The 14,465-nt window shown below is 27.2% G+C and overlaps 1 protein-coding gene and 1 long non-coding RNA gene across 3 annotated transcripts; both read right to left on the bottom strand.

The window, feature by feature from the left end:
- Positions 1-745: 745 nt before the first annotated feature.
- On the bottom strand, positions 746-2,091 carry LOC120256020. The gene is made up of 5 exons (XM_039263797.1): positions 2,007-2,091; positions 1,711-1,807; positions 1,557-1,621; positions 1,066-1,156; positions 746-970 (listed from the first exon to the last, which is right to left on the bottom strand). Exons 1-5 carry the CDS (start codon positions 2,044-2,046, stop codon positions 892-894), a joined length of 372 nt encoding a protein of 123 aa, XP_039119731.1. The 5' UTR covers positions 2,047-2,091; the 3' UTR covers positions 746-891.
- Positions 2,092-5,815: 3,724 nt separating this feature from the next.
- On the bottom strand, positions 5,816-6,568 carry LOC120256021. Of its 2 annotated transcripts, XR_005535166.1 has the most exons (3): positions 6,395-6,568; positions 6,091-6,178; positions 5,816-6,007 (listed from the first exon to the last, which is right to left on the bottom strand). It is a non-coding gene; the product is annotated as an uncharacterized LOC120256021 (long non-coding RNA). The 2 variants fall into 2 exon arrangements; XR_005535165.1 differs by having other exon boundaries at positions 5,816-6,178.
- Positions 6,569-14,465: the final 7,897 nt, after the last annotated feature.

Genomic DNA, 14,465 nt, shown 5'->3' with positions numbered 1-14,465 from the left:
GATTGCATTACTAAAAATAAAATTCTGTTCTTTTTAATTTATAAATATATATATATAATTATTTGAAACTATATATTTTAACTGCTCTGAATCTTCATAATTGTGCATATTGATCGTTGAACATTATAAATTTGTAATTTTTTACTGTTATGATTATATTTTAATTTTTCATTACTTCTGAAATTTTTAAGAACATGTAAAGTAAATTAGTGTTTTTTTTATTAGTTTTCAGTTGTTTTGTATGATTAAAGTTGATTATATGATCAATTGAATATAGATGATATATTTTTAGCCATCGGATTTGAAATTAAATTATTTGGTGACTTAATAGTTGAAATACTTGCAAGTTGCAACCTTTTTTTTGTTTTTATTTATATATTTATTATTTATCTTTGATACAATAGACAAGCCAATGGTCTTCCTAAAGAATTATTTAATTTGTTAAAAATATTTTAATTAATTTTAAAATAAATATATATATATATATATATATATTATCTATTGATACAGCATCTTTTGTGTTGTTTCGGAAAAAACTCGAAATTAAATCTCCAAAATCATGTAAGGTGAGAGCGTAAATGTTTGTTGAACCTGTTCCATATTTATGCACACTGTTGTATTTCAGAAAAAAAAAATATAAAAGTATGAATATATAAACAAATATCATTTTGTCATTGATATATAAACAAACACTTTTTTTATTAGTATATTATATGCTAAATATTTAGAAAAACTATTCAACCAATTCAAAGATATATGATACAAGAGAAAATCACACCAAACACTTAATTTTATCCCATCACCAAGCATTACAATACAACTAAACTACATTAAAAATAGATCATAACTTTACTTTATGTGAAGTTTAAAAATCTAGCTAAATAGCAATAATCAACAAAGATATATATTTGTGGTTGAAGGGTCACAGCAACATTTATCAAACATGCAACACCAGCAAAGAGGAGCAAACCTGCCACAAATTAAAAAAAAAAAATAATGAAATCAAATAAGATAACATAAATTAGGGTATAACAATGTATAACCAAAACAAAGATTTGATCATACAATTGTCCTAAACAACTAGATTCTCTTTCAGGTGAAGCTGCATATTGTGGTAGTGCCATCATTGGTGGTGGTGCCCCTTGTTGATAAGAACCTTTTGTAACCATAAGAAAATTTAATAATAATTAAAACATTAAGAAAAATAAAATTTTCATAAGTCATGAATGATCTACAAATAAAATACTCTCAAATAAAAAACAAATTTGTTTTAAATTTTAAAATAATTAACTTGGCTCAATTTAATATATTCAGATCATCTTTTTCAACCATTGATAATATATAAAACGGAAATAGATCATAAAAACAACTTAATGAGTAAGAAATCGTGAGTTTAAGAAAACCACCATCACAACAGCTAAACAGTAAAATAATACATGGTTGAAATATAAATATTATGTATAAGTGTTGACTTGTTTTACAATATAAAAAATAAAAAACAAAACAAAACAATAAAAAAAATTATTTTAAGAATGGAATTCTTTGAGCAGGATAACCATATTGGACTGAAGGGTCACCACAACACTCATCAAACATGCAACCGCAACAAAAAACAGCAAGCCTGTCAGAAAATTAAATTAATTAATTAATTAAATTAAATAACATAAATTAAGGCATAATAGTGAAAGCCAAAGAGAGTTTTGGTCATACAATTGTTCAAAAAAAGTAGATTCTCTTTGCGTTGGATATGAATATTGTAGTGGTGGTGCCATTACTAGTGGTGGTGGTGCCCCTTGCTGATAATAACCTTTTTAACCATAAATAATAATAATAATTAAATCAATATGAAAAGTGAAAATTCATAAATAACGAATGATTATTTTAGCATCTAAAATAATCAATTGTGTTCAATTTAATTTATTGAGATCATCTTCATCAAACAGAAAAATAGATCATAAAAATAACTCAACAGGAGTAATCAATACAGGAGTTTAAAAACAGAATACCTGGAGCAGGGTATGGGTAAGCATATTTGGGATCATACATTTTCAAACCAAAAATCAAGTTCAAGAGACAAAGATTGAAGAATTTTTAGAGGGAATTTAGATAGAGCCTATTGTTTGGTTGTGTGTATATATATACCAACCAAAGGTGACCAATGTTCTGAAGCATCCAACTTGTTAGAAAACTTAGGGCCAATGAGATAAGGACATGTCAGTTATTGGAGGTGCTTTATTCCAATGTGAAAGTATCAGATTCATGTAAGCTAAGTTTTGAAATACTCTTTCGGTTATGTTGGAATAGGAATGAAACCAACATGAATATTAGTGGAGACTGAAAGTATGACTTCTGTTGAAGATTGAATTGAAATTTTTAGATTGAAGTCCCCACTTTCTTTATTTGAATGATGGTGGAATTTTAGAAAATATATCAATAGTTTTTGGTGTTTATTTCGGAGCATGGAATATCTTATTTTTTTCCAAATAATTTTGGAAAAAATTATTTATAAATATCTTAATTTGTATATTTTATTAAATGCCTAATAAAATTTTCCCAATTTTTTATAAATATCTTATTTGTATATTTTATTTTTCATTAAATTTATATACATTTTTAAATATTTTATTTGTTTTTATTAAGATGCTAATCATATTCTTAACATGTTATGTTTTTGAGGTAGGGACGATGTCATCAACTCTCGAGCGTACGTGGACAGGGTATAGCCACCACGTCCCACCCTCTGGAAAGCGGAGAGCGCGGTCATGAAATCGAACTCGCGTCTCCCCAACACGAGGGGACTCGGGGTACCACTGGGCTCCTCAACCGTTGGTATATTCTTAACATGTTAATATTTTATAAATTATTTTATATTATAAAAAATATTTTTAACTTTAAAAAATAAAATAATCATATAGTTTATATATAAAGTGATAATAATAGTTAACATATTGAAAAAACACAAATAAAAAATGAATGAAAGACAAAGAATTATATATATATATATATATATATATATATATATATATATATATATCCCATGTGACAATCACATGGAGATGTAGGACACCGAGATCTCACTTTGGCTTTTGGTTTTTTTAAATCAAAAACACCTTTGAGATATTTGTGGAAGTATCACATCACTAAGAATATATTTATTAAAAGTAAAAGTGAAATAAATATGCGAAAGTGTCGCATCAAACTTTATTTCGATTATTTAAATCTTAAATTGTGTAAAACAAATGCACCTTAAATATAATAAAATTATTTTATACTCTTAATCTAAAGTATAAACAAAATACTGAGTTATTCTAACATTAAATAAATATCTTTATTTATAAAATAGTTTAAATATCATTATTTTTATCTTAATTGCGTTTTTATTTTTAAATATTATAAATAATTTTTAATTAATGATTTCATTTAAAATAAATAAATAATCAAACCATTTTAATTAATGATCAAAGCTACTTTAAATATCAAGTGATTAATTTAAACCATTTTCTTTTTATTTAAAATAATAAGTAATAAGCTTTAACAAATAATGTAATTTTCTCTCAATAAAACATAAGTCAAAATAAATAATTAGTTGGAAATATTGGGCATGAACACCGTTGTATCATGGTGCAACAGAATTTATTCTCGTTGCTTACAATTACTTTTATTTTTTATGTTTCATAATTTTGTGCAAAGATAAAAAAAAAAATTTATTTTTGATAATCAAGCAAGAAGTGGCCTATATTTATACATATATGTGGAGTTAATATCTTAGCACATATTACACATCTGTATCATGACTTTATGTTAGTTTTGGGGTTTGATTTTAGTTCTTTCATAAAATAAAATCCATTACATTTCTCTTGACAAGTCAAAAGGATTCATTGAACTCAATTTTATCACCAAAAGTAAAAGATAATAAATAAATAAAAAATGGAGAAGAATGCATACCAATACCATCATACGTCCTAGCACTGTGATAGTTGCTTTGATTAAAGTCCTGCATGATGAGTACCAAATGTGATAGTTTAATGTAGTGTTTCATTTGCCAAAATCAGCAGAAATTCAATGAATCATTTTTGAATAATAGATATATGTCGCCCTTTTTATATGAATATAAACAGTATCAAATAATACTGGAACCCAGATATACAGTATATGTATAGTATAAGAATATTATAAGAATCTCGGATGAACAGTGTATAAACAGTACTACCGGGGGAGGGATTTGAACCCATGACCTCACCTTTATACTTTGGTGTCATACCATTAGGCTATCCAATGATTCACTTCAATAGATCACTTTGTGAACAGAAATTTAAAATTGCTTTCTTATGATGAGGGGTTTATAATATACTCAGATGGCTCACAACAAGCAATGAAAAACATAAACAATTCAACAAAAGCATTACCTCTCTTCATCAAAGAGTTGGCTCTTATTGCAAAGATGGTTCATGTACTAAATGCATAATATGACATTTGTCTTTAAAAAAAATATATAATTAACAAGAATGTAGTTTTTGCTCATCCCACAAATATCAAAATATTTTAAGAAAAATTTTAAAAATAAATTTTGTGGTTTCCCAATTTTACAAAAAATGGACATAGGTTTTTTTTTTTTCGTTTTTAACTTATGTGGTTTCCCCAGCTATAAAAAAAGAAAAAGAAAAAACCATTACAATCATGTTAACTGTGTTAACTAAAATGGTCAATATTTTAACGGTGTTAATTCATATTGAGATTTCATCTTCTATTGCTAACACCTACTATAACCTACTATATGACCATTGCTTCACCACTCCTCCCATTTCTCATCCCCATAATTTTTGTTCTTTACAATAAACAATACAAATTAATATTCATATAATCATACATCATTAATATCAAGCCCAGTTATGATTGAAATCTCAAAATTTCAACTTAAGCTCGAGCTACTGAGAAATAGCTGGATCAATTTTCAAGAGGGAAGCTGTACTTAAGACTATTAGACAAATTGCCAAGTATAATTAATATCATAAAAAAAATTATTTTGATTTTTAAAATTTAAAATTTATAGTGATTTTTTCAAATAATAATAATAATAATAATAATAATAATAATAATAATAATAACAACAACAACGAGGGTGGTGTTCTTATTTATATTGTTTTTTATGATTATTTGTGTAATTTTGCTTAGATATATAAATCTAACTAATTGTGAATATTTGTTTTTTTTTTTAATTTGCAAAATCATATTGATTTTTTTTTCTTTTAGACATGTTAGAATTATAATTGCATTACTAACACTAGAATTTTTGTTCTTAAAAAAATAACAATAAGATTATTTAAATTTATATCATTTCACGATTATTTGTGTAATTCTAACCGTCCTGAATCTTAATGAGCATATTGATTCCTTGAATTTAATAAATTTGTAATTTTTTTTTACTTTATAATTAAATGTTAATTTTTTTTAAAACTTCCGAAAATTTTAAGAGCATGTACAGTTTAATTTTGTGTGTGTGAGTGTGTGTTTTTTTGATAAATTTTGGTTGTTTTGTGTTTAAGTTGATTATATGAATAGAATAATATAACATTTATAACCATTGGATTTGAAGTTGAATTATTCAGTGACTTAATAGTTGAAATACTTGCAGCCTTTATATATATATATATATATTCATATATTTACTTATATGCTTCTTATACTTAAAATTAATTAAAAAAATAACTATTTCGAATAACAAAACTATTCAAGCAATTCTTTAAGTTCAAAGTAAAGAAGGAAAAATAAATAAATAAATAAATAAATAAAAAGACAAGACAAGAGAAAGAGAAAATCGCACTAAACACATATTCATTTTATTCCATCATCAAGATATTACAAACCACAAATAGTAAAATAGGATCACAATTTACAACTGCATTAAAAAGATATTATAATTTCTTTTCATCATCAAACATATATGTTTGTCGTTGAAGGGTCACAACAACACTCATCAAACATGCAACAACAACAAAGAAAAGATAACCTGCCACAAAATTAAATAACTAAAATTAAATAACATAAATTAACGCATAACAATGAAAACCCAAAGCGGATATTTGATTATACAATTGTTCAAGAAAAGTAGGTTCTCCTGCCGGTGGACCCATAGACTGTGGTGGTACCATCACTGGTGGTGCCCCTTGCTGATAATAACCTTTTTTAACCATAAATAATAATAAAAAATAAATCAATATGAAAAAAATGAGAATTCATAAATAATGAATGATCACTTTAGCTTATAAAATAATCAATTTTGTTCAATTTAATCTATTGAAATCATCTTCTTCAAATAGTGACAACGTGTGAAACAAAAATGGACTATAAAGATAACCCAACAAGTAATTAATACATGAGTTTAAAAACAAAAAACCTGGAGCAGAGTATGGGTAAGCATTTCCGGGATCATTCATCTTCAAACTAAAAGATCAAGTTCAAGTTCAAGAGACAAAGATTGAAGAATTTTTGGAGGGAATTTAGATAGAGCCTTTATTTGGTTGTGTATATATATACACACACACCAATCAAAGGTGACCAATGTTCTGTGGCATCCAACTTGTTAGAAAACTTGGGGCCTATGAAATAAGAACATGTCAGTTATTGGGGGTGCTTTATTCCAATGTGAAAGTATCAGATTCATGGAAACTAATTAGCTTTAAAATAGTCTTTGGGTTATGTTGGAATAAGAACAAAAGCAACATCATGTGTTTGGTTTAAGAGAGAGAAACTAAAATAGTGGAAGACTGAAAGTATGACTTCTGTTGAAGATTGAATTGAAAGTTTTAGATTGAAGTCCCCACTTTCTTTATTTGGATGGTGGTGAAATTTTAAAAAATATATCAATAGTTTTTGGTGTTTATTTCTGAGCATGGAATATCTTATTTTTTTCCAAATAATTTTGGAAAAAATTATTTATAAATATCTTAATTTGTATATTTTAATTTCATTAAATACTTATACACTTTTAAATATATATATTTTTTATTAAGATGCTAATCATATTCTGAACATGTTAATATTTTATAAATTATTTTATATTTTAAAAATATTTTTAAATTTTAAAATAAAATAATCATACCGTTTATATATAAAGTGATAATATTAGTTAACATATTGAAAAAAAACACAAATAAAATGAAGGAAAGGAAAAAAAATGAATGATATATATAAGAAAACATTAGTTGAGCAAGTACTAAATAAGGTGTTCAGTGAGAGTTAATTGGAGTTTAATTTAGATTGGTTAGTTGTTGCTTTGTTTATATAAAAGTTGTTTTAAGTATAATAAAAATATGATTGAACAGTTTAAATTTGTTGAGTTATTGCGCTAAAATTGATTGAATGGTTCTGATTAAAATAATGTACATTCCATTTTATGGCACTGTTCATTAAACAGTGCACAACTATTATATGAAAATCTAACGGCTTGCATCAATGTTCATAGATTACAAATCCCCGAACATACATAGAAGATGCATCCCATGTGATAATCACATGCAGATGTAGAACACTGAAATCCAACTTTGATTTGTGTTTTTTTTTTCTTTGCAAAAGTCAAAACACCTTGAGATATCAGTGGAAGTATCGCATCACCACTTCAAAATATATTTATTTCAAACAAATATACAAAAGTGTCACATCAAACTCTAATTCGTTCATTTAAATCTTAAATTTTGTGAAACAAACCCACCTTAAATATAATAAAATTATTTTATACTCTTAACCTAATGTATAAACAAAATACTGAGTCATTTTAACATTAAATAAATAAATTTAATTATAAAATATTTTAAATATCATTATTTTATTTTAATTATTTTTATTTTTAAATATTATAAGTAATTTTTAATTAATGATTTCATTTAAAATAAATAAATAACTAACAAATATGATCAAAGCTACTTTAAATACCAAGTAATTAATTTAAACCATTTTCCCTTTATTTAAAAGAACAAGTAATTAGTTTTAAAAAATTATGTAATTTTCTCCAACAAAACATAAGTCAAAATAAATAATTAGTTGGACAGTAGTAACTGACCCAAAAACAGGGCATGAACATTGTTGCATCATGGAAAATTAAACAACATAATTTATTCTCCTTGTTTACAATTATTTTTACTTCTTAAATTTTATAATTTTGTGCAACGGTCAAATAGAATTTTTATTTTTTATTTTTGATAAATAAGTAAGAAGTGCCCCTTATATACATACATGGGTGGAATTAATATCTCATCACATATTACATGCATGTATCCTTACTTTATTTGAATTTTAGAGTTTGATTTTAGTTCTTCTTGAAACTAATAACCTTGCATTAGCCTTGCATTGCTCTTTATAAGTCAAAAGGGTTCACTAAACTCAATTTTATCACCAAAAATAATAAAAAATAATAAATAATAATAATAAAAAAGAAGAATGTATACCATCATACTATTAAGGGCCCTAGCATGGGTAAATTTTTTAATAGGTCACTAAACTTTGGTTCATTTTCACTTTAATCAGTGAACTTCAATTTACATCAATTTGGCCATTCAACTTTAATTTGATTTCACTAGATAGTAAATCAAGGAATTTCATCCCCCAATAAATGATGTGGCTCTTTTTAAAAGGCATGGTCACCTCCAATAGACTTAAAAATGTGTCATTGGGAGAATTAACTCAGATTTTTAGACAACCATATATTCAATTTGGGGTTGAAATCTTTGATTTATTACCCAATAAAATCAAATTAAAGTTAAGTGACCCAATTGATGCATATTGAAGTTCGGTGATTAAAGTGAAAATGAGTCAAATTTTAGTGACCTAATAAAAAATGTATCATGTTTGGACTTAAGATCCTACATGATGAGTACAAACTTTAGATTGGCAAGGGTTCCTCCTTCATCACTCCTCCCATTTCTAATCCCCAAGATCTATCTACCAAATGTGATAGCTTAATGTAGTGTTTTGTTTGCCAAAATCAGCATAAATTCAATAAAAATTGTTGGATGTGAGTACTGCGAGTGCGAGGTCTACTTATTGAGTTATCTATAATTTATTTAACTCCCATGGGTCCCAGCTGGTTCCACGTGTCTGGTACACTCAAATCAAACTACTCCATTTAGTTTTGTCCCCCATTGGATATTGAGAGGGTCTTTAAAGATTTCTTTCCTATATATATGTGTCCAACCAAGAACCCTAAACACACACTTATTTACTTTATCCTCTCACATTATTCTTCTCCCGGGTGTGCTATTTTGCGTACCTAAAAACCGAAGTGTTATTGTTCGTATGTTCTTTGCTTGAATTTTGTGGGTGTGCTTAGTATATCTCGAAACCGAATTGTTATTGTTCATAGTTATTTCTTCCCGGGTCAGTGTATTCTGAGCTTGAAGTGAGATTAGAAAATTCTGCACAATTGAGGTCAATTCAGCGTTAGGGCAGTGATTATGCATGCCTACCTCACACTGAAAATTTCTAATTATTATTTCTGAATCATTGCTAAATTTATATGTTTAGTTTCTACCATAGCAGTTTGTAGTATTTGCATGCTATCCAGATAGTATTTCTTAAAAAAAAAAAAAAACAGTTTGTGAACAGAAAATTGAAAATTTGTTTCTTAAGAAGTAGTGGGGGATTGTGAGACGAGGAGTTTATAATATCCTGCATGGTTCACAACAAGCAATGAAAAACATAAACAATTCAACAAAAGCATTACCTCTCTCATCAAAGAGTTAGCGCTTCATTTCATTCACATTCTCTGTTTCTGCCAGGCATATGAAATCTGAGACAATAAAGGATGAGGAAAAGGCATTCTTGCCAAGATTGTTTGAAGTAATGAACTTCAAATGATATTCTTGCCAAGACGGTTTACATACTAGATGGATAATTTGAAATTTTTCTTAAAAATATATGATAAGAACGTAGCTTTTTTTGTCATCTCACAAGTCCCAAAATATTTTGAGTTGATTGCCATTTTTTGTTAAAACCTACAATGTGACTATTGCTTCTTTTTTAGAAAACCCATTGATCTCAAAAATTATTTGAGCCAATATTTTATTTTAAAATTTTGTAATGGATTACTAATGGACCGTAATTAAAAAGCACAAACAAACCATCTAGTTTGATGTGGAATCATGGATCATGAGAAGAAAGTTTAGTATTATGTGAAGGAAAAATATATACATATACAAACATACATCAAAGGAGAATAGACAATAGATTAAGTTTTCTCGCTGAAATTTGAAAAGTCCATTATATTCATAACAATATTATTACATATATATAATAAAAATTTTTAAATTTCTTACAACTTGCCTCAATGGAATTGAAAAATAAAAAATATATTTACTATTTTCCTGATACAAAAATTTTGGATCCACCCCTACCATCAGAACCATTAATGATTTCTTTCAAAATAATAATAATAATAATAATAATAATAATAATAATAATAACACCAAAAATTAAAATTATCAACTGAGAGTTCTATAGAAGAGGTCCACACAAAAACCTCAATAGGAACTTATAATATAAAAAATAAGTAATTTAGCACATAAGTAATATAAAGTTCTAATTAGATCAATCAGAAGAATCAAGATAATTAAAGAAGGCTTTGGTCTCTAACCTTATACAATGGCCACTAGAACAAAAGACCATAGAGATTGATGTCTTGACAAACTACATGGAAATGAATTATTTGAATTTATAAATTTGTGACTTTTAAGAGCATGTACTCATGAGTTGTTTTGTATGATTAAAGTTGGTTATATGAAAGGTTAGATTTGAAGTTGAATTTATTTGGTAACTTAAGGGTTAAATACTTGCTGTTTTTTATTTTATTCTTCATCATCAAAGTTACACTTTGAATATATACAAGGCCCTATTAGGAGAAAATCACTTGCATACCTATTGCTAAGTAAAGTGGATTAGTACTAATATACTTTCATAATAATTATATTTATTTGTATGTCTTTACAAAATATTTTTATTTTTTATACACTCGGTTGAAACTACACTTACAAATTTTATATAAAAATAAATCAGTGTTTGTTTTCTTTTTACTTTCTCAAAATAATGAAGAGAAGAAGGTAATGAATTATTTAGTTTTTTTTTATTATGTTTTAGTCTTTTACCAAACTAGCTTTTTTCTATGTCAGCTTTTTAAGATCTCTTTTTCAGGATCAAATTAACCTAAATGAATATAGTACCAAGTAATGATCAATAAAGAAGAAACTGATTTCATGTTTGCTATCAAAAGTCGAAAGATTATATAAATAATTATTATTTTTAAACCAAATATCATTTTTTATAGTTTATTGCATACTAAATATTCTGAAAAATAAAAATTATTCAACCAATTCAAAATAAAGGAGGGGAACTAACAAAAAGGAAAAAAGGAATGACACCAAACACAACTTCATTTTAATCCCATCACTCTCCAAGCATTACAAAACACACACACACACATATATATTTAACATAAAATGCATAAGCTATATCCATTAGAAAAAGAAGGGCTACTACAGAGAGGTACAACATAAATAGTTAAGTGAACACAACCACGTCGAAGATTATAACATTCTTCTCTATATACTTTTAAAGATTCTATTTTCAATTCATTCTTTTTAAGTCACAAATATGACTGAAGGATCACAGCAACACTCATCAAGCAAACAACAACAACAAAGAGCAGCAAGACTGTCACCAAATAAATAGATCAATAAATAAATAAATAAATAAATAAATCATATAAGATAAACATTATTCAGGACATAATATAGTATACAGAAATCATACCATCCTTCAAGAAAAGTAGGTTCTCTTCTAGGTTGTTGAGCTGTATATTGTGGTGGTGCCATCACGGGTGGTGCTCCTTGTTGATAATAACCTTTATAATCATAAAAAAAAAATACATACTATTAATCTAGGTTAACAATACATAGCTTCTTTTTCTCGTCTGTCGTTTGCTTGAAGGTGATTGGTCTCTTTATTATTTTCCGTTTGGTGTGGGTCCCAATATATATTAGTATTTGTTTGTTTTTTATTTTTATTTTCACTTTCTCATAATTTTTTTTTATCCTACTCCTTTCATTCCTTTTTATTTGTCATAAACCCATATTTCTTTTTATCTATCAAGAAGTATTTATTATTTTTTTTTCCAAAATTTCCTTAACATTCTATTCAATTCTCTTCTTGGAATTTAATATGAGAGAGAAATGTGAAGATATAAATTAGGGGTAATTTTGGAAAGATAATTAATTTTTTTTATTAAATTATATGAAATAACCAACTTTCTTGGTATGTGAGATTCGGTTATTCATGACAACCCTAAACCCTAAAAAAGAACGGAAGGAGTAAATGACAAACACCCCTATTTAAAGTTTAAATAGGTTTTGATCTCAAAACTCCTCCGAAATGAGAATTTTACATAAGAGATCCGATACCAATAGGTCAAGCAACTGTTGGTCTCTCACAATCTCAATATATATATAGGTATTTGTTTGTATTTTTTTTTTATTACTATTATTATTATTATTATCATTTATTTTAAGGTTTTTTAGTATTTCTAGATATTTTGCGGTGTTGGTTTGTATAGAACTCTTGCCATCTCTTTTTCTCTCTCAATCTCAATATATATACATATATTGGTATGTTTATATATATTTATATATATATATATATATATATATATATATATATATATATATATTGGGGTGTTTGTTTGCATATATTAATATATATACCCTTGATGTTTGGTGTATATATATGTATATATATTGTGGTGTTTTTTTTCATATAATAATATATATACCATTGATGTATGATGGCTTTTTTTGAGGGTTTTCTGAAGTGACATACTATATATACATATCTACTGTATTTTAAGGATATATATTTATTATTTTTTGTTTTTAAAATTTAATATATATATATATATAATAACTATATATAATATTGGTCTTTGGCGAGTTTCTTTAAGTAATTTTATTTTTAAAATTTTTTAAAAACAATTTGCATTATTAGATGAAGCCATAGAGTAAACATAGGCATCCATGCTAATAATAATTAAACCAATATGAAAAAAAAAAGGATTTAATATATGATGAATGATTGTTTTAGTTTATAATTCAGATCATCTTCTTCTTCAAGGCAATGACAACATATGAAACAAAAAGAGACCATATAAAAACAACTCAACAAGCAAGTAATCAAACACATAAGTTATAGCAAGGATGGAATACCTGGAGCAGGGTACGGATAAGCATATTTGGGATCATTCATCTTCAAACCAAAACTTCAAGTTCAAGAGACAAGGTTGAGGAATTCTTGTGGGGATTTAGCTAGAGCTCTTGTCCTTGTTTGGTTGCATGTATATATATATCCGCAGAAGGATCAAGGATGGTTCTACAAAAAGTAAAGGTAACCACTGTTGTATAGCATCCAACCTGTTGGAAAACTTGGCTCTTCCAGACAAAGTTATGAACTTTATTCCTAAGGTATCAGATTCATATAAGCTTTAAACGCTCTCTTTCGGCTATGAAATTTATACCTTACTTTCATCCAACGTCATTGAAAAAGGTTTTTTATTTAAATGTGACAAACTTATATGCAATCACGACGTACACACAGGGGTAATGACTGTATTCTCGTGCATTTTTATCAGATAAGCACAAGAATTAAATTACAAACCCGCTTCCATATACAGAGACTTTTAGCACTATTGTATTTAACACATTTTGAACGGAAATAATAAAAGTCCTGTAAATCAAACCTTAGGCAATCGACCTCGTATCGTGGACAAAAGACTTGAAAATAGTTAATTATTGAAGTTTTCTTTGGATTTTTTAAATAGGTAAACACATTGAATAAAAGGATCATATATATATATAAGGAAATTATGAAATGAGAGAATTAGAATGAACATGAAAAAGACTAAGTGATATTACATAAAAATTATCTTTGTTTGATGTGGTGCATTATTTTTGAAGTTATTCTTTTTGAGAGAAAGAGCTCGATGAGCTAATTTATTAAAAAAATAAAAAGCAGAGTTACAAAGCGTTCAAACATTACAAACCCATCCCCAAGACTAAACAAGAAAGAAAAACCAATTACAACAAGAAAAAGGAAAAGGAAATCAGAAGGTAAAACCGTGGTCCAACAAAAGCTTCATGATCAAGCGGGGAAGATCACGACCAGATAAAAAGAGGTTTAAGTTGTGAAGATTCGCACCAGCAACAGAGAGTGCAAAAGCTGGAGCATTCCAGCGGCCGGGGATCTCGACAAAGAAAGGATCACCCGCCAACAGAAGAAGATGGTTGACATCCGAAACTGGGTGGGAGTAGCGCCAGGTCATCGGACTACTGGTGAGTCGGGAAGATGGGGAAGAGCCCGACTACAATGCAGAATACGACGAACACTCAGCTGCCGATCCAGGACTGTTCTAAGAGCGGTATCCAAAGCTCTGA

Source organism: Dioscorea cayenensis, unplaced genomic scaffold (assembly GCF_009730915.1).
Source record: "Dioscorea cayenensis subsp. rotundata cultivar TDr96_F1 unplaced genomic scaffold, TDr96_F1_v2_PseudoChromosome.rev07_lg8_w22 25.fasta BLBR01001264.1, whole genome shotgun sequence".
NCBI classification, from domain to species: Eukaryota; Viridiplantae; Streptophyta; class Magnoliopsida; order Dioscoreales; family Dioscoreaceae; genus Dioscorea; species Dioscorea cayenensis.
The sequence above is the reverse complement of the archived record's forward strand: the minus strand, read 5'-3'. Positions and strand labels throughout refer to the sequence as shown.